Raw genomic sequence first — 21,645 nt, forward strand, 5'->3', positions numbered from 1 at the left:
CCATGGGGGGACCCCTGCCAGGACCCATCCGCTGCCTGCTCCCCCACCCTCCTCAAGTACCCTCAACCGCTCCCCCAGCCCCCCCATGGCTGCCCTGCCCAGCCCCAGCTCCTGGCTCTAAAAAAAAAAAATCCACTCACTGGGTGCTGCCAGGCAGGAGGGGGCAATCCCCACTGCCCCCTGTTGCATGGGGGGCTCTGCCACAAGCCCCCCAGCCCATGCCCGTTCTTCCAACCCCCCTCACCCCATGGCTGCCCTACCTGCCCCAGCTCCCGGCCCTTTAAAAAAAAACAAAAAACCCCACCCTCCCAGACTCACCAGCTGCTGCAGTGGCCTCAGGGCTTCTGGGGGCTCATGGCAGAGCCCACCTCCCCACAGCATATGGCAGTGGGAGGCAGTAGGGATTGCCCCCCACCTGGCAGCACCCGGTGAGTGGGGGCTTTTTTTTTTCCAAATAGCCAGGAGCTGATGTGGGCGGCTCAACCATTGAGAGCGGGTGGGGAATGGAGCCGATTTGGAGATTTGGCCGATTTGGCTGCAGCCAAATCTCCGAATCAGATTCGGCCAAATCTATTTGGGATAGTGATTCGAATCACTGAATCGCACCTCTGTCCCCCAAATCAGCTGAATCCGAAGTGAATACTAGCCACTTTGCACAGGCCTACTGATTATACTTCTCTACTCCCAGGCCACGCAATGAGAGAAAAGAAGGGAGGGAGGAAATGATGGTCACAGGAGAGAATACGGAGGCTAAAGCTACTTCTGATGTCTTCTGAGGGGCTTTGAGAAAGACTAGGTTTTCCTGGCATCCCAGCCTCCTCGTGAACCAGCATCCCTCTCTGTACTAGCAGGTGAGATGGATATAGGCCTGAGAAAGAAAAAAATCATTTTGCAAGAACTCTAAAAAAGAGGTTGCAAAGGGTGCAGTGTGGAGTCTCTGTAAGCAGGGATGAGAGACCACATGTATGATAGAAAGGGGAATGAGATGGGCCTTTAACCTCTTTAACTCCCTAAAATCAGGGGTCAGTCCAGTACTTTATAATTAATACATTCTCTGTTCATGCAAAAGCAATGAAGGGGGTGGGGTGGGAACTTGGAGAACCAGGAACTGCAGAAGAAACATCCCCACCTCACCATCTTCTATGTCAGGGTTTCCTTCTCAAGGTTTTAGGAGTATACCAGAGGCAGGGGCTAAACCTAAATAACCATAAAATCCTTTTCTCACCCAGTACCATCACCCACTCTTTGCAGGGTGGCCTTGTAGCAAGGCTGAAGGTCCTCCTCCTACCTCCAGTTATCTCCTCTTTTAGGGCAGAAACTGGCTTTTTATCCGGTGTCCTGTGCAGCACCAAGCTTAGTGATGGGACTTTGCATCTAAAGGGCAATAAAACAGAAACAAATACTGCACAGCAAGTCCAGAGAAATCCCAATGGGAAAACCAAGCACCTTCAATTCCGTGCCTTTACAAAGGCCTTTGGTTCCTTCCTCTTTGGAGTTCTGCTGCAGAAAGGACCTGGATCTACTCCACAAATATAACTGAGCCAGAGTGTTAAATAATCTGCACTGACCTGCATATTTGGTCTCTTCCTGATTTAGTCCTGCAGTATGTAGCTTAATATTCTTTCCATGTTTTTTTTTTATTAGTTTTAATGTTGGACATTCTTCTTGTCCATAGAGACATCCAATCTCCTACAAAATCTGGCTAAGTTCTTGGCTTAAGTGACTCCCTATGGCAGTAAATTGCACAGCCCAGTAATGTGTTATTTGTAAAAGGATTATATACATATCTTCTTCATTACACACATGGTGGGGGTCCCCACCCTATCCCCTACTGTGTCAACATGCTGCAAGGAATGGCTAACACCTATATGACTCAATGGCCACGTCTACACAAGATGCTAACTGCACAGTAGCTCATTACTACTGCACAGTAGCGTCGCGCTGCATGAAGTGAAACATGACACTACTGTGCAACAGTAACGAGCTACTGCACACTCATCATCACCCAAAAGCTGTTCAGTGATGCTACTATGCAGTAATTCCAGTTACTGCGCATTCATTTAGTATTGGTGTATACAAGTAATAAATGACTGCACAGTCAGCATCTCCTGTAGATGCAGCCAATGAGAACTTCTCAGGTGTCATCAGGAGAAAATTTGGCCAAGTGTTTGATAGGCCTTGTATTGTCTTCTTTCCTTTTAGGCTTTGTTTGCTTCTACTGCATGGAATATGGGTTTTGCAAAGACTTTGCATATCTTCTATTTAGGATCTTATGTCACACTTTTCATCATAGAAACTCAACTTCTTTGAGCAAATCAAGTAAGTAGAGACACTGATGCTGGGTGGTTTTAGGGATCTGAAAAGAGCAATGTTGTTCTTTGATCAATCCAGTTTAAACAATATTAGTTCATCCTCATATTTTATAGACTGATATCCTCATCCCTATATTTTAGAGACTCTCTAAGATCTCAAAGATCTTCTACCCTGAAACTACAGATCTAGAGAAGATTTCCTACCCTGAAACTACACTGTCAACTGGACTGCTTACAGCTGAGTTTCTTTGATCAATCCAGTTTAAACAATATTAGTTCATCCTCATATTTTATAGACTGATACAGGTTTGTTTCCCTGCTGCACAATTTCAAGTTGGAAGATTCAGTGGGCACGTGTACATGAGATGCTATGGCGACACTGCGTTGGCAGGCACTAGCCACGATGCTGCTGCTACTGCTCTGTAGCAACAAGCTACTGTCAAGCAGGGTTGAAAACAACTCATGTGCCACCAAGCCTGTGCAGTTCCAACTGCTAAAGCAAGTACTAAATGACTGTGCAGTACCGACTCAAAGTCAGGGGTACATGTAGACCCACCCAGTGGATATCTATCCCACCATTCTTGTGTGCTCCCAGAAGCAGTGTTTTCTGGGAGACTCCAGAGGGCCATGGTTGCATTAGTGAAGTCTGTCATTTACACAAATTGACAGCTCTTTGGGGCCAGCCCTTTCTATAATATTCCTTTACATAAGAAGAGGCAGCCACTACAACTCTTCATCCTTTCGTCAGTAAGGCAGCTGAGAAATGCTAGTGACATACTCCTTGCACTGACTATGGAATACTTAATATGTCCACACCAGAAAGGAAATCCCCACTTTAAGCAAACAAGGCAGTTTCCCTCATCCCCACCTCAATGGCTACCACCTCATTACCGTTGGTTACAATCACAGAGCAAGAGGTCTGGTAAAATGCTGGAGAGGAGGCTTGATGCCTTACTGGTGAACCAGGAGCCATACAAACAGCAATTAAACTGTAAGGGAGAAGTTTGATGGGTGATGGGATTGGAACCCTTCCATGCACAACTGAAAGCTCTATCATTACTATCTGAGCTGAAGAAACAGCTCCCTAAGTAGACATTGTCTGTCTTTTGGAACTCTAGTATCCATAACTAGATAGGCAGGATGTCTTGACTTTATGCCATATTAGCCTGGAGGATAACAAGGAAAATTGTTCTGCTGGGGAACTGGAATTACTGTCTTTCTACCAGCTCACCTGTTTCTTCCAAACCCAACCACCCAGAGAGCAATGGAGTAGCAATAGAGAAGGAATCGGGGGCTTGTGTCATCTTGAGGAATGACATTTCAGCTTTCATTACCAAAACACCTCCAAGAATTAAAGCTGATTTACACTGATATTTGCCATCTAAATTATTTAAGTATTCTGTCTCCTTTATCTCCCCTTTCCCCGGGCTTCAGCACTTACAGTCAACAGCAACAGCCGCAGTTAAGCAATCTCATGGGGGAATGAAAGGGGCCTTCCTATAAGCCACTTCTAGGCTTGGCAACTGGCAGCTGATGTGAGAAAAATCTCTGATGTGTCTGGACGGCAGGGGAAAGGAGGAGGAAAGAAGTGCTGTTTAACTGATCTGGTGAGAATTTTACTTCTGCGTGACTCTGTGGGTGTGTCTACACGACCTGCTTCATCACCATAGTGATGTACTAAGTCACTGTAGTGACCAAATGCATTTACATGTCACTGGCAGCTACTTTGCCATAGCGGCACACTCCGCCATTTTAGCACGCCGCTATGGCAAAGTAGTGGCTAAAACTAATCATGCACCGTGTGCACAGCACAGTACAGGCAGTTACTGCACTGTGCTTTAGTGCAGTAATACCTTGGTTAATGAATCCTCTGGGAACAAAGCTCCTTTATAACAAAGTCAGCCTTTTTTTGCAAAAAAATTAAAAACATTTGAGGCAAACGCGGATTTCTCATTTTACTAGAGAAACGCATGGATATTGCAATTTTGCAATGAGCTCCCTGCAGGCTGGCAGAGTTCCAGTCTGCAGGGAGCTGGGCAGTAGCGGGAGAAGGTGGTGAGACAGGGGCACATGCATGTACATGCACATGGCCCCAGGCAGCCTGCAGAGCAGCTCTAGCAGGTATGTGGAGGGGAGAGGCGGATTGAGGGCCCTGTAGGGAGGGAGGGAGGGTACTGGGCAGAGCTGGGAATGCTGCCCAGGTTGGCAGTGCAAGGGGCTTGGGGCCCAGGGCTGCAATGTGTGGTTGCAGGGCCCCAGCAGGGAGCAGGACAGAGCCACGGGGGAGGAGGAGAGTCGAATCCCCATTGCCGCGCACATTCCTTGGGTGCACTGGAGACCCACACCCCCCCAGATCAGTATTGGGGCAGATGCAGACTATAGGCTCAGGATCCTGCCCTGCTTCCCTCCCTCAGGGCCTCTGCAGCCTGGCGGGCATGACCCTGCATGGCAGGGAGCAGCGGGGCCGCACTGGGATCTCTTCACCACTGTGAGCTCTGCAGTACTTTGGCGATGCACCCCGTGCATGTGCTGCTGCTTTGAGGGGTGGAACACTGCGCTGCTGCTCTCACTGCAGCCCCACATGCAGGAGGCATGTCAGGGCAGCGCAGAGCTCACAGCGATGAACAGCTTCTCCATGCAGGCCTGCTGTTCCCTGCCACCCTGCTTCCCTCCCCCAGGGTCTCCACAGCCCAGCAGGCTCCACCCGGCATGGCAGAAAGCAGCTAAGGTGCTTGCTCCTGCTCACTCTGCACTGCCCTGGCAATGCGCCTCCTGTGTGTGGGGCTGCGGTGAGAGCAGCAGCGTAGGGTTGCACCCCTCAAAGCAGTGGCACACACAGAAGACATGTCACCAGGGCAGTATGGAGCTCACAGCAGTGAGGAGATCCCCACGCAGCCTGGCTGCTCCCTGCCACAGCAGGTCATGCCCGCTGGGCTGTGGAGGCCTCGGGGGAGGGAAGCAGGGCAGGAGTCCGAGCCCACAGACTGCACCTACCCCGCGTACAGATCTGGGGGGCGTGAGTCCCCCCTATCCCCTGGGAGCATGTACAGTGGCAGGGATCCACCCTGTCTGGGCCTGTAGCAGGGGGGAGCAGGGGCCAGGGGTGCGAACCTGGGTCCATAGTCCTGGCAGCTGGGTATCTTTGTGCGTATTTATCACTTATCTTTGTGAGTATTTAATGATATTTTCCTACTGTACCCTGCTCCGTCTCTGAAGTCCTGGAATGCATCTCTATGCTTCCTATGATATTTCTACCTCTGGTAATGAAGTTTTTGACAACAAAGTGACATCATGGAATGCATCTCCTTCATTAACCAAGGTATTACTGTACTTCCAAAGGTGTGTTTGCTTTGTCACAGGAGCTCTAGACTTCCCACCATGATTACCCCAGCCATTATGTGTAGCTATCTTCTTTGAATGGACAACAAGACCATTCACCTGGTTTGTGAGATTTTGTCATCTGCATTCTCCTTTTCTGCTTCCTAGGAGGAAGAATTCCACTCCTCCAATACCTTGCCCTGGCAATTAGCCAAAGGGCACCAGAATTGAGCAGGATGAAAGACTGGCCTGTTTTAACCTTGCTTTTGATACCTTTTCTTTGGGCAATAAGTGTAAAGGTAAGTCTGTCCTCAGAGATATAGGGATAGATACCGGTCTATCTATTTGGCATCTACTTAGACTTAGGCATGTAAGTGCAACTCTATTCCACTTTGTTCAATCCCCCAAAATTCAATAATTCATCCACTTTGAAATGCACCATCAGACCCTTAAGTCTAACTCACAAAAAAGCAGTGAGGAGCAAGATCCACCAATCTTTTCTGTATTAACAGGTTGTTAGGGACATAAGCAAGGTGGAATAGGCTGGTACTTAGGCACCTAAGCCCTTTTATGTGTCTAACAGGCAGAACATAATTCCTTCGGCTCTGAAATTGCATAATTCACAATGAAGCCATGTCCTAAATTTCATCATCGGTCAGCTCTTGTTCAGCTCTCCTGCACTCAAGCTCACTGATCTACTTCTTCTGCTAGGGCTGTTTCTAATGTCACCATAGCAGGTGCCCAACCAACCCTATTCAGAAGACAAGAGTCTGCCAAAGCTGTCTAGATCAAATAAAAGGATGAGAAACCTACATTAATCTGAGTTCCAGGATGGATAGTACACTGGGAGTTTTTTAAGGTTTGCCTTGACAGTGCAGGAAACAGGAGCATTTTCTCAAGGGAGATCTGTCTTCCCAGCAATTATCAAGCATCTGTTTCTCGGCCAGCCTTCTTGTGAGATGTAAGACCCTAAAATCATATCTCCTGGATTTCTAAGAAAGCTAGAAGGTAGTAATATTTCTGTCACTAGGAGGTCTGCATGCTGCTATAAATAAGGCAGCCAAGTGACCAGGCATAACTCTGAACATCAGCACAGGACTTCTCAACAGTAGGACACATCTCACTATTTAGGATATCAGTAAAATCCCTGTTGTGCTCACCAGGCTTGGCCCCACTACCTGTGCGGTATGCAGCTGCAGGGAGATGGATCACCATATAAAACATTACTAGCCTGAAAGTAGGTCTTCCACATGCACAAATTGAGTGTTTTGTGGATGGGGATGTGGGGGGAGAACTTTCACTCACTGGCCCCAGATCCAGCAGCTCAGCTCATACGCCTCAGAAACCAGCACCAGGACATCATACAGCTTTCCACACTGTCCTCAACCTTCCATGGAGTCAGAGAAGCCCTTCCTAGGGTCTTCCAGGCCCTGGCTTCCCCTTACATGGCACCCCAAAACAGGGTTTTTTTTGCTGTGACATAAGTCTTACAGTCCTTGTGGCAAGGAACATGGATGGTCATAATGCTTTTATGGTACGTCCCTGGCTTGCATGTTCTTTATATGCCACATGATACAGAACAACTACTTTAGAAACATTCCAGAAATTTAAAACATATTGAGACAACTTTCTATAACCCTCCCTTTGTGAAACCAGATAGTTTAGTCATCATTAAAATTCAGCTCCATAAGGAGAGGGATAGATACCCAATATATATAGAAACCTTTAAAACTACCTATAATGACTTTTTAATGCATAACAATGTGGAGATTTTAAAACCAAATCTCTTTGGATCCATTTGACAAGAACCACATACCTTATAAACTACGGAAAAGAAAGAGACCCAGATCTATGCTAGCCAGACAGGCCATCTGATATAAATGTGAAAACTCCTTGATGGACTGGAAGGATCAGTTAAATTCACACCACTATTTGCCTTGAGGGCTAGGGACCCTATTTAGAGATCTTGGCCCAACTGGGCTAGGCACCATAGAAATTTATAACTAAAAAGGGGATCCCTGCCCTTGGGACATTCCAAATTAGAGATAAGACCAGAGGCAACAGAAAGACAGAGATGGGCAGGTAGAGAGCACAAGGGAACAATGACACAATATTGACTAATAAGGTGACCAGCAGTCGCAGCTTTACCAGTGTCAAGGATTCAAGGTAGAGGAGGGTTTTAAGGAGGAAGATGAAGAAGGATAATAAGAGCACTTTGGGATTATCTCCAGGGAACTATTTGTATTCACAGTGGAAAACATGAAAGAAAGCATGAAGTTCTGTGCTAGGAAGAGTTTATAAAATGGGCAATGATGGATGGTATTCCTAGCAGAGCAGAAGCAGGAGTCAATATTTCATTTGTGTCTTGGAGAGGGTAGGTGAGGTGGGGATACATTGTGAAGGGTCTTAAAAGGTAAGATACGTTGCCCGTGTTTGACATGGTGGAGGAGGGGGAGCCAGTAGAGAGAAGGATAACATAGTGAGGCGATGAACCAGGAAAATGATCTTTGTCCCAGTGTGCTGAAGGTTATATATGGTATACCTCAAACCTGGGAACTCCTGGATTAAATCTTCTTGAGAACTAAATAGCTATGTGGCTCCCTTAACTCAACCAACACTGGGCAATGCTCGAATATAGCTCCCACTTGAATACAAAGAGAAAGAATTAGATGGAAGTGCAGACTGAACATCTGATACAGCAGGAAGATCAAATGTTTAATCAGAATTGCATCTTGCAGTGAAATGACCCCTCAGAAGTTAGCAGATTGTAAATACATAACTTAATTAAAAGAAAAAAAAATAGGTCATATTTTCCTTTCACACATCTGTGGTACATCCATACTTAATACTGACAATAACAGAAGAGAAAGGCCAGACATATAATAATACTGGATATAAATCACATTATCTCTCATTCTCTGGGGTTCTGTTCCTCCTCCATCTTTTCCTGGCAGTGCTTTGCATTATTTCTCCTTCTGCTTCTGCAAGTGATGTGCCAAAGCCACAAAATATAGATCTGGGTTTCAAACATCCTAAAGTGGTTTAGCTCTGGAGTATTTTGGCTCAGCCCACAGAGCCTAGACAGGAAGTCTGGAGCAGAATCTAAATATCTCCCCAAGTCGTAGCATCTGGGCAGAGTCCAATTCCTAACGTCTCTATCTATGTCTCCCCACCCTTCTTTCTCTGTCTCCATCTCCCTCTTTCCCTGTATCACACCATGCCTATTTTCGTGGCCACCGACTTATACTGGATGATTCGTTTCACAGTATTTTTCACTTGGAGCGAGTTTCTTCACTGGCAGTCATGAGACCTCTTCTATCCCTTTTCCAATAATTTCACAGTCGAGGCCAAAGGCCTATTCAAACCTGCAGGACTGTTGAGCCAGCATGGCTAAAAGGAACCAGCTGCTGGAACCAGTGGCACACAAAGGATTGGTGCAGCCAGTGTCACATTTGACCACTTTTGCCTCCCCAGCTCCAGTGACCAGGTACACACTGGTGGGTCAGCTAGGGCAGCCTTGGTAAGGGTCTAGAGCAAGGTTCAAACTCCGGCCTCAGGTTGCAAGATGCTTTCACCACTTTGCTACCATACCTGTAAACAGCACAACATACTGCTTAGAATCCCACATCTGGGGCCTGCTTCTGCTCCAATAGGAGTTTCCCCCTTCATCTAAATGGACATAGCTAACCATAAATGAGACCAGGAAAGAAGTCCCCCTCTCCTCAAAGAAGCAGCACAAGGAGGAAGAACAGGAAAATGGATCCTACTCCCCTCTCCACTGATAAATCTTTAAGGAATGGTTTGTCAGGATGCTTCAATGTTTTCTTAGCTACCTGCCCTGTAGGGTCAGGCTAATGACAGGACTATTCTCTTTTCAAGACTGCCAAGTGCTGTGGAGTCAAAGGCGCAATTAGTTACTGAGCAGGCTGGGCGATTTCACACTCATCGTGTCCTACACCCTGTCCAGCTCTGCTGTCTTTAAACCTGGAGAAAATACCTTCTTCCCCCACTAATGTGGGCAGAAAGCTGGTGCCTACAAATGCAGGGAGTCACATTTAGTCACTCATATTGCCACCTGCCTCCTCCTTCAAAGAAAAAAGGTTGGAAGGGTATTCAGCAAGTTTCAAAGGGTTTTCATGGGCTTATTTAAACAGAAGAGTTTTTAAATGGAGATGTGTTTCCTTTGCTCTGATGGGGCACATTGCCAGCAGTAGGAACTACAGCTGTTAGATTAAGATAGTAACTAAATGCAACTACAGGGTCAAGAATATACTGCTCCAGCAGACATCATTTAAAGAGTTAGAGAATAGTCAGTTCCCTGAGCCAATCTGGCTTCCCCCCTTTTGCAGACTAAAAGTAGAATTTCAGTGCATTTCAAGGGCTTTCTGACATTACTCATCATGTGAACTTACCCCTTTGTTGCAGCTGTTTGAGGTGTTGTTGACATATCCTCTGCCTGCTGTGGAGGGCAGCAATGCAAGGGTTGCAAGTTACCTTCCTGGGTCACTTACCTGTTGGGGTGAGGTGTCTCCAGGTGATGACAGGCTCAGGTCTCCCATTTGCCATGCACACCAGGGTCACATTGCTGCCCTCATTCACGGTGATATCCGAGGAAATGTTGGAGATCTTTGGTGGAACTGCGAAGACAAAAGGTGGTTAGACCTTGTTATCTAGAGGTCTGAGGGACAGGGAGCCTGGCTCATATGCAGCACAGTCAACTAGAGTTAGCCACTGACCCCTTACACAGGCAGTGCTAATTATTTTAGATATATACAATATAATAACAATCACCACATCCCACCCCAATTATTCTTTAAAGCCCAACAACAGAACCTAAACACAGGGGAAAAGTTACAAGCCTTTTCTAAGAAACGTGCAGTCTGAATAACCACACAAAGCAATCCAGGCACAAAGTACCCTGGGTGAGCTAGAAGTCATTCTTCTCCAAGAGCACAGAATGGACCTGAGCCATTTCTGAGGTACTGACAAAAATAAACTTATTGGAGGTGAATTGTCCACAGGAAAAAGAGCAGAATTTGACCCGGTAATCTTAGGAACCTTCTTTAAAGTAGTCATGTAAGAGAGGAGATTTTCCAGGGAAGAGAGTCTCTTCTTGTTTGTTTGTGGGCTTCCTAATTTTTGTGTAGTATGCCAGGGGCAGCATTTCAGGCTTGCAATGGGAGGCCATTGCTTGTGGGATTCACCAAACAGATGGGTTTAAAACCAGGATTTGAAAGAAGAGATGGCCACCTGAAGCACCAAATGCAGGAGAGAGGTCTTGTGCAGGAGATAGCTTGAGGAAGGTCTGAAAGGGAGAGGCAGGGACTGATACAGAGGATGGTTTTGTTGGGGGCTTGGCTAAGTAAGAAGCACAGGGGTGGGAAGGAAAGAGAAACAAAGAGGAGAAACAGGCACTGCTAGAGGGAAACTGGAAAGCACAGAGAAAAACCCAGTGGGGCCCAATGCCTCAAGAAGCATTTTGCATTAACTTAGGATATTGCCTTATCTAGTTCCTTTAATACCCAACAGCTGAAGTCCAATGGTGAAGCAAATGGTACTGATGGGTTAAAAAACAGGTGCAGGCTGTAAAAACAACAGGACTTGCCTGGATGTAAGCATATTAAATGAGTAGAAAGTATGTATGGAGGAGGAGGGCACTGAGAAGGAAGACAGCAGTGAAAAACATGCAAGAACCCCAGGTGTGAGGAAGGATGGGCAGAAAGGACAGTTTGCCACCACAGCCTCCTACCTGCTGCTTTTCCTACTATTCCACTAGAAGTCAGATCTCCCCCGTGGGTCACAAGCACCTGCTGATGCAAATAGCATTGCACCACAGTCCCCTGTAAGCTCTACCTCCCCCAGTCTCAAGCCTTTAGCGGGCTGCTGTGTACTCCATGTGCAGTAAGGGACGGGCATTCAAAGGGAACTTGTGAGCAACCCACACGGCTGGCCCACAGCAGCACTAAAGCATGGGTACAGCGCTGCAAGAGTCACAGCCCTTCAGACTCATTTCCGCATTCAAAATATCCCAGCTGGGCCCTTTGCAGCTCCGATTGCATCTGTAGAGCCTAGAGGCACTGCACGCATTTCCTAGCACACTCTGGGCACAGGCCCAGACCATGTATTAATTATTGTTACATCCCCTGAGCAGAGACAATCCATGCTGCTAAACCAGAGACTGCTTTATTGGTGCTGTAAACAACTACTCAAGATGAACTTGACACTAAATGAACTTGTTTCATTGGTGACCAAAGCAGCTGGACTGAAACCTGAGCACAGGAACCAGAGAAGGGAGCTGCCTACCTACCTTAAAAAAAAACCAAACAACCTTTCCCTTACAGAGGATTACAGTTAATAATAATGATTGAACTTCTACAGCATCTTTCACCCAGAAGGACTCAATGAGCTGTCTGCAAAAGTAAGTAATATCCACGATTAGATAGGAGCGTGCAATGCAGTGTAGGGGTAGTGGGGAAAAATAAGACAGGTTTAACTAAGTCCATGGAGGAAAGCCCCTGTCTCTTGGGTGAGGTTACATGTTTCACTTAGACCACACTAAATCTCTGTGATGTTAAAGCTGTGTTTAAAGTCAGAACATACTGTGAGTAGTTGCATGTTAAGACTCAACACCATTTCTTGCCTGCCCAGTTCTGACTTGCCACTTGAGGACTGGAGAGCAGAGGCATGGCTAGGAGCCAGGACACCTGGACTCTATCCCTGCTCTGGGTTGGGGGCAGGGAGAAGGCCGGGTGCAATGCAACCTGGGAATTCCTCATTTTATCTCTGTGGAGTAGAATAAAGTTACCCTAACACAAACTAGGTTGCAAGGTCCAGTTAACCCTCTCCTGAAGTGGCATAACTTTGAGACCCTCAGAGGGCACTTAGCATGAGTAAGCATAAGAATTAGGGCTGTGTGAAGCTTCAGGTGCTGATTCAATTCGGAGGCGATTCGGCCTGATTTGGGGGCCAAATCTCTGATTCCGAATCAAATGAGGAGACCCATTAAAAGGTCTGAATCAATTCGAAGCTCTCTGAATCAATTTGGAAAAGATTCAGAGAGCTTTGGAGATTCGGGCAGTCCCCTCCCACTGCCACAGGGAGCGGGACCCAGACTCTGTGCTGGTAAATGGTGGGGGGGAGCTGGAAGAGGGGGGAAGGAGCCATGGGGGGACCCCTGCCAGGCCCCATACCCTGCCTGCTCCCCCAGCCCTCCTGAGTGCCCCCCGACCTCCGCCCCCTCTCTCAGCCCCACCATGGCTGCCCTGCCCACCCCAGGTCCTGGCTCTTTAAAAAAAATAAAAATACAAAATAAAAAAAATACAAAAGCCCCGACCTCACCAGCTGCTGCAGTGGCCATCAGGACCTCTAGGGGCTCGTGGCAGCATGCAGCATGGGGCAGTGGGGGGCAGCAGGGATCATGCCCCTGCCTGGCAGCAGCTGGTGAGCACGGGACTTTTTTTTCCAAAGAGCTGGGGCTGGGCAGGGCAGCCATTGACAGGGCTGAGAGAGCGGGCGGAGGATGGGGCCAATTCAGCGGCAGCTGAATCTCCGAATCAGATTTGGCTGAATTGATTCGGGACAGTGATTAAGATCACCGAATCGAATCACCGTTCCCCGAATCGGCCAAATCTGAATCCGAAGCAAACACTAGCTGCTTCACACAGGCCTAATGACAATGCTCACATTTTAAGTGCTCTTAGTCTGACCTAAGTATAATGGGTAACTACACCCTTATAAGTTGTCATGGCATCATTAAGGTCTGTAAAGGTTGACAGGACTAGGACTCAGCTTTAGGAGATTCCTAAACATCCTCCAGAGAGGTAGCTTAAATCATCCACTGATGAAATCTGAAGGGCTGAGCTGACCCTGCTGGGATTTGAGTGTGTGACTCCAGGTATTTAGTATCTGCTGCTTAGGCCTCTAAGGTTTCCCCTGAGGCAGTACAGGCTGTTCCAATCTTTCCTTTCTCACATTAATGTCTCACATCCCTGCTTCATACTCAAGAGGATACGGGGGAGTTCGGTAAAAAGGAATCATCTAATTTTTTTTTTTTCATTCTCAGCTTCAGAATGTGTGTGTAGTGAGGAATGAAACAAGATCATTTTCTGCTTTGCTTACCACAGAGTAAACAGACAGACGCTCCCCTCACCCCATCGCTGGCAGCAGGAACGGATGGGTATTTGGAGGCAGCTTTGGACAAGGAGGAGGGAAGGCTCTCCAGAAGGGGCAGCTTGCTCCCACCTGGTCCTACCACATTCTCAAGAACAGGCCATGATGCCTCCATTTCCATTCTATAGGCACCAAACTCATGGCCAGTGTTTTGGAGTCAGGTCAAGCTGAACAGACAGCACGGCACCTCCTTTCTGCACCAGGCTGGTGCTAAAAGACTTTTTTTTTTTTTGGTGTTCTCTCGTCATAACCTTTCTGGTGCTCTCCTGAAGTGCTCTGCACCAAGGGCAGCAGTGTTAGATAGGATTACAGTAAAAATGAAGTCTGCTCTCAATCATGTGTGAGCTCTCAGCTGAAGTTAATGGAGGTGCAAGCACAGAAAGGAAATCTCAATGCAGTCAGGGGCATTTTAAGGGGGCGAATAATACTGCATTTACCTATACAGGCAGGGCCCCTGTTTTCAAGGATTTCAAAGTCACAGAATTACTATTCCATGCATAATTTGAACCTAAAATCTGAGCAGTGATCACCTGCGCCACATGAGTCAAGTAACAAGCCTAGAGCATAATGCATACCTGAGCCTGCTAGTAGCCGGAAAAAATAGTTCTGAAAACTGCATTTTGGAGACCCCCAGCATCTATCGGCCACATAATATGGCAGCTTGCTGTGGTCAGACATGCACCACTTCATTACCACAGGAGGTGGTGGAGGCAGATAGCATAGCAACATTCAAAGAGGGACTACACAAATCCATAGATGATAGTAGCTATTGAACAGAATGGTTGGAGATGTTCCCTCTGGTAGGTATTGAATAGGGGATAGATCACACTAGAGATATCTGGTTCAGTGCTCTCCCTCCACAGAATCCACTTCTACCACTGTTGGAGACAGGAACTGGGCTAGATGGACCATTGGTCTGACTGAGTATGGTATTTATATTTTCTCTTGCCTTCCTACCCTGCTAGGATCTGCTTACTGCTCTGCAGCATCCACCACAAAGGGAGTTATTGGGACAGCTGTGCTTGCTTTCAGCATTTTTCTCTGGAGCCAACTTGAGCAGCATGTAGGGAGGAAGCCAAGAAGCTGGGTAGTTATGACTGCAGGCTGGTGGAAATAGCTTCCTGGAGAACAGCAAAGCAGCCTGGGGCAAAAGATCCAGGGAGATGAGGTGTCTTAAAATAGCTGTCCCCTCCCCTGCAACATGTGGAAAAGAAAAGCGATGCTGAGCTGTACCACCTAGTCAACAACCTGGAGCCAAGGCTTGGGGGAAAGCAAGTCAGGTTGCCTACAAAGGACCCATGTTATCAAAAATAAATCCCTATGCAATTTTACATCAAATAAGTATATCCAGCTAGGGCCCACAGTTTTGTGCTGGGGGGAGAGGGAATAGGAGTAGTGCCCTGGGGCAGACTACATTTTTGTGATTGGGGAATGGAGGGGTTACTGCCATGGCACTGAAGGGCCATTGCTACAGAACTTGGCTCCACTGTGCTGTGGAGTACATGAAGACTAGCATTCCAAAATGATGGATTAGTTAGAGACCCATTTCATCCTCCTCTTCCTAGCAACTCCATCTGGGATGTAGCACTACAGCTGCCTAACAGTGCAAAACTAGAACTACCCACAACTATACCACTGACACCACAAAAAGGCTTGTAGGGAGCCAGAAAACCGCTACCCCATTCGGAAATGAGGTGGGATGCAGGATCTCATATCCTGATGTCATTGGGGGGAAAAAAATGTCATGAGTGAACACAGTTGAGGCCTTGGTTATATGCCTCTTGGGCCCTCTAGCACATGACCTCGCATTGACTCAGGAGGAAGAACACTGCATACTGAATAGCTTCATAGTTTCTAGGGTCGGAAGGGACCTGAGCAGATCATCGAGTCCGACCCCCTGCCATGGCAGGAAAGAGTACTGGGGTCAAACGACCCCAGCAAGGTGTTCTTCCAGCCTTCTCTTAAAGACCCCCAGGGTAGGAGCCAGCACCACTTCGCTTGGAAGTTGGTTCCAGATCCTAGCCGCCCTGACCGTGAAGTAGCATCTGGTGTGTCGACCAAATTACCCAGCGTGTCTTGCAGGGGCCCCACGTTACCCGGAACCTTCTTTTTGCCCCCTATGTATTTAAAAAAGGACTTGTTGTCCTTGATCCAGGAAGCTAGTCCCAGTCCCATCTCCGCCTTGGCCTTCCTGACTCCCCCTCGCATCCCCAAGCAACCAAGGTATAGTCCTCCCTGGTGATGGCCCCTCCCTTCCATTGGGTGTACGCCTCCCTTTTAGCTAGCAGACATTCCTGGATGCTTGTGGTGAGCCATGGGGGCTTTTGCACCCTCCTTCCCACTTTGATCCGTGTTGGGATTACCTCCCTTTGGGCTTGGAGGATCGTCTCCTTAAGGAGTGACCACTCTCCTTGGACACCTGGCTCCCCTCCCCTCTGGGACCTCAGTGCTTCTCTGACTATTCTCCTTAGCTCATTGAAGTCCACCCTCCTGAAATCTAGGACTGTTGATGAGGATGTGTGTTCCTCCTTAATATAGAGTGCCATGCCCCCAACTTTCCTTCCTATCCTGTCCCTCCTGTACAGCCTATAGCCCTTGACATTCACCGCCCAGTCATGCGTTGGGTCCCACCACGTTTCAGTGATCCCCACTATGTCCGGGTTGGTGTCAGCTAGCAGGAGGGTAAGTTCCTCCTGCTTGTTTCCCATGCTATGAGCGTTTGATTCTCTTCAATGCACTGAACTGGGGAGGGTTTTTGATTAGCTTCTAAAATGTGACAGAATCATTGTTCAAATTAGCCCAGCTGCAGGCAGGAAGAGAAGTGGCAGTTCAGTTTTAGAAATATAACTTGCTACTCTCATTAAAAGGAGGATAGGGGTATCGGGCTAGTGCTATCAGATGGGTACATAATCCCACTGGGGGTCAGAGTTTAAGATCTCTGACTGACCAGACCATGCTAAGGAGGGCACTGATCGATGGACTTCAACCTAGAGAGGTGAATGGGGAACTGTAACAGAGCCAGAAGGCTCCTGTTACTTGAGGACATAGAGTAGCACGCTGAGCTAATTAGAAGGAAATTAGTCAGCCAGGGGGAAAGACAGAGGCTAGAAATGCTTCTTGCAGAGCTCGTTACTCTGCAATAGTCCAGCAGGGCAAAGCCTTGCCTGGGGATGCAGGGGCCCTGATGCAGTAGCTAGACCAGCAGCAGTAGGCTGCACTGGAAGCCAGATAGCCAGCCTAATTAGAAAACAAGGATGGGTAACTGGGGGAGTCATCTGATCAGAACGGAGAGGGCCCAAGAGGCATATAAGCTCAGGGACTGAGCCAGGGCAGTCAGTCTGGCCCTGCAGGTTGCAAAGGAAAGAGCTCTTCAGGGAGTGGGCTGTAGCTGGACAACTGGCTGGGATCCTGTTATCCCTGACAGCTGCAAACAAGGGACTGAGGGCCTGCAGGGAGCTGGGACCCAGGATGAGGAAGATTTTGTTATAGAGTCAATAGGCACTGAGCTGTGTTACAGCCAGCGGGCTTAGAGTTTGGTTTATAACTGCTGTGCTTATGTTTCCATTTAAGTTTAAACCTATGGCTTGGGTTTGGGACTAGTAGGGGCAAGAGGAGGTCCTAGAGTGCCAGAGAGGCACACAAGGCTGGAGTTGTGTGCACCCCTGGATCGGGGTGCAAGGTGCAGTTTAACCCAAGGCGGCAAGATACAGAGCTGGGGGCCCACCAGTAGAGAGAGCTATACGGAGACAGGGCCAAGGGATCAGCACCTGTGAGAGACACAGCAAAGGTTGGGGACCCGCAGCCCAAGAGGGGCAGAGACAGGGCTGGAAAGCCTCAGGCAAGAGAGGGGCCAAGACTAGGGCCAGAAGCCCACAGCCCAAGAGGGACAAAGATAAGAGCCCATACAAGGGCTGGAGCCCAAGAAGCTAGGCCCAGTGCAGTGGCTCTAGGCTAAAGGGACCAGCTGAAGCAGAAAGGCAAAGGCCAGGAAGGTTGAGGCTGCAACAAGATAGTGGAGGCCTGAGATGGCCTGGTGGTCTTTTGGGGCAAAGTGCCCACCTAAGTGATGACTGGGGATACCTGCAAGGCATGGGTATGGTGATAGGGAAGGTCAGAGGCCATGCATAGCCCATAAGGTGACTGGTGCCCTAGAGGCACATACAGGCCAGGAGGGCCCACCTAATGTGAGATCTAGGTTGGGATTAGCAGGGTCTGAGAGTGATCCACTAGTAGAAGAAGGACTGAAGCTTGCTCTAGGGCTCTTGGGCAAGTTCCCTTCCAAGCACTAACTAAGAACATCAAGACATGGCAGGAGGGAACAAAGGGAGAGTACTCTAGAGCCAGAGCAGGGCAGGGGGCATCACAGCCACCCCTGGAAGACTGGTCCTGTCACAGGAATATCTTTCAAAGTTCAGCCCCTGAAGCTAATTCAGGATAGACACAGATAGATTTCATAAGGACCTAACCACAGCCTCCCTATACTGACAGGAAGGTTCAAAGTGATGTGAGGTCTTCAAGGATATGAAAAAAAGAGAAAAAAAAGGAGGAAAGATTTGAGGGTGGGGGGAGTGATAGAAGAACTAAGCTTGTCCTCCAGAGAGGTAACACAAGAACTGGGAGGAGGAGGAAGAAGAGGAGAAGGTACGCCATGTTTTAGGTTCTTACCTTAAACTCAAGGGGCTGCCCCTTTCTATCCATACAACAGGACAAGCAAAAATCTGTTCTGGACTAACCTAAGATAGGAACACATGATGGAACAACAGGTCATAAGTGAGGCTCTGGCACAACTGTGCAAAAGCTGGTTGGAGTGGTATAGCAGGGGATCTCAAAAACTGATAACAGGGCTCAGTAGTGGAGCTGTATTGAGGAATTCTGCACTGTGCCTGTCTGGTTTTTGCCAGAGCTATTGTTTCATCTTCATTTGCTAAGCACCAAAATAAACCCTGGAAATAAAAATAGGTCTCACCTACCAAGCAATCTAAATGCCCAGGAGGAGGAAGTTGTAACCAGATGGTCACATCTGGCTGCCACTTCTCAGATGAGGGGTGGGGGGAGGGAGAGAGGAATGCTAATATTGGAATCCAACTAGGAACATTGCTGCTGGTTTCTTCCAGCTGCTGCCTTAGCCTGGGGATAGGGCTGAAGGGGTGGGGAAAAAATTTCACAGCTAGCCCAGAGCTGAAAACATGGTTTGGTTTGACATGTTCAGAATCCAAAGCCGCATAGTGCTAAAAGCTACTGGATCTTAGTGCACAAGCTGATTTCACACATGTAAAAGTTGGAAACTTTTTAATTCCAAGGGTGTCAAGCCAGTGTGTTAAAACATCAAAGGTGTTACCACCCACGATGGCTTCCTTTGTACCCCTTGCTTTCTTGGCGCCTGTCACTTTTTCATATGCAGCTTTTTAAGACAGTCTTAAAATGAGATACTCTGACCTTAATTTTCACACGGGGTTTGCATTGCAGTTTCTCAGTTCTGGGGTGGCTGGAAGCGGGGAGACTGAGAATGCCTCTCTGCCCCAAGGACCTCTGGGTGTTTAAGCCTGCCCTCACCTAGCCTTTTCCCAGTGACTCTCATATATTAGCATGTTTGCTGGGCACGAAACAGAATTCAGGCTGGGCTGTTTTGAAGCTGTGAGCATTGTCAAAGCTACACAGGCGTACGAATCCCATGACAGACAGAGAAACAATCAGCTTTCTGAGGGACCAACTCATGGAGAGAAGAGGAGCTTTTTTCTTACTTGAACTTGGAGGGAGCTCTCTCATGGTAAGGTGGGGACTCCTGCCAAACACTTTCTGGGGCTAGAGAACTGAAAAGGCATGGCCAGTGTCTCAAGACCTCTTTGGGATTTTCAGAGCAGAAAGTTGGTGAGGAGGCCACCACAGAGTGCTGGACACCTTTGCCAAGCAAGTCAAGACTGGCATAGGACCGTTCCTGCCTCTTTTCCACCATGAGCAGATCACAGAACAATCCAAGTCCTACTTTGCATGCACTGACGCGGAGCTGAGTAGGCAGAATGCCACATCTGGGAAAAGCAGTCACCACCAAAGTTTATACCATGCAGCGACATGTTGCTTTGCCCCTAGAGGTGGAACAGATGCCAGCAACAGATTCTGGGTGTTTTGAAATAATTAGCTCTCAGGAAAAAGATGTATGCAGGGTCACGGCCTTTCCTCTCTGGCTCCTATCAACAGGGCACTCGTGATACTAGCTCAACATCTCGGCTTAGGCACCGCTGGAGAGAAAGAATACCACAGGCAATTAAGCATGGCTAAGAGTCTCTGTGCAAGAGAAGCCCAGAGCTAGAATAGCAGAGGGTGCTGCACACAGGAGTAAGGGGCACTGGCAAAGCTGTGTGGGGAGCCCAGGGATGGGACAGCAGAGGATTGCTGCCAGGCAAGAGCAAGAGGCACTGCAGTCATGCTGGAGAGGCTTGCACAGAACCTGCTTGTACTGCACTGACTATAGTTAACTGCTGTCAATCCCTCCCTTTCACAGAACTGCAACTCATGCACATTTAAAAAATAAAAAGAACAAGATATGGGGAAAAAAGACTCAGCTGAGCTCCTCCAGTGCAATCACTGTTACTCTGAAAGCAAAGTGATTGGTTTCCACAAAGCATGACTGTGCTTCCAGAGAGCCTGCTACAACCATTATTAGCAAAACGGATGGGGAGAGGAGGGGGGTACAGGGGAAGGGAGCAGCAGGGGAACCACCAACAGAAACATAGACAACATTTGTCTCCAAACTGCCTCTCCTTATAACCAAAGCCTTTCAGAGATCAACAGCTCCCCCCTTCCCTTCTCTAGGACCTCCCTGGAATGTGTGCGATGGGGCAGCTTGTCACTCGCAGCAAAACAGCAGCAACCAGAGAGGCTGCCAGGGAGGGCAGTAGATGATCTTTTGTCCTAGGGAGCAAGATGACCCAATGGAGGGTGTGCTGGTCAACGGTGAGAGAGATACACACCTTTGCACAGATGTAATGATTCCCTAATGAACCAGAGAGGGGAGGATTGGCTTTCAGGAAATGCCTAAAGCGTCAATGTCCCACTAGGGAACTTCCCTCAGATGGGTTGCTCAGATTAGGTTATAGCATCTCTTCCTTCTTCACCATCCCTCTAAAAGGTATCTCCTTTGTTTGGCTGGTTTTGTCCAGCCTAGCTCACGTCATCTCACACAACCTCCTTAAGCCAAGCTGGCTAAGGGGGCCTGAGGCCTGGTCAACACTGCAGAAATTTCTGATGGTGCAGCCATGTCAGCAGTGTGAAATATCACCATGCCCTAGCTCAGGGGTTGGCAACCCCCGGCATGCATGCTGAGCATGGCACGCAAAGCCATTTTAGTCGGCATGCACTGGGGCCTGGGTGGGGAGACAACAGCTGTTTGCAGCCTTCCAGCTGCAGCCAGCCCAGGCTCTGGGTAGCTGCTGCCAGTCGGGAGCCCCAGCTGCTCCCAGCAGATGGCTGGGAGGCTGCAAGCTCTGCTGGGAGCAGCTACCCCAGAGCAAGGGCTGGCTGCAGATGGGAGGCTACAAACAGCTGCTGCCTGCCTGCCCAGGCCCAGGCCCTAACAGATGCAGTGCTGGCACGTGCTGCCTTTCCACCCAGGGCCAGGAGACAGCTGGGGCCGGGGCCAGGGGCAGGAGGGAAGCAACTGTTTGTAGCCTCCTGGTTGCAGGAAGCCCAGGCTCTACGTAGCTGCTGACAGCCCTGGGGCTGGGGCTGGGGCTGGGAGGTGGCCGGGGCCTGGCTGGGACGGGGAGGCTGTTTGCAGCCGGCCCAGGTTCTGGGTAGCTCCTGATAGCCATGGAACCTGGGCTGGGGTGCAGGGGCTTTGGGTGGGGGG

General features: G+C 48.5%; 1 protein-coding gene across 3 annotated transcripts in view; it reads right to left on the reverse strand.

The window, feature by feature from the left end:
* Nucleotides 1-21,645, reverse strand: part of LSAMP (limbic system-associated membrane protein) — a 552,317-nt gene that overhangs the window by 206,525 nt on the left and 324,147 nt on the right. For all 3 annotated transcript variants that reach the window (XM_019526970.1, XM_019526969.1, XM_019526968.1), the window contains exon 3: nt 10,142-10,267. In XM_019526970.1, the coding sequence (XP_019382515.1) occupies nt 10,142-10,267 (126 nt within the window). The remainder of the gene's footprint in view (nt 1-10,141; nt 10,268-21,645) is intronic.

The sequence above is a fragment of the Gavialis gangeticus genome, unplaced genomic scaffold (assembly GCF_001723915.1).
Source record: "Gavialis gangeticus isolate Ggan-Ray unplaced genomic scaffold, GavGan_comp1, whole genome shotgun sequence".
NCBI lineage: Eukaryota > Metazoa > Chordata > Crocodylia > Gavialidae > Gavialis > Gavialis gangeticus.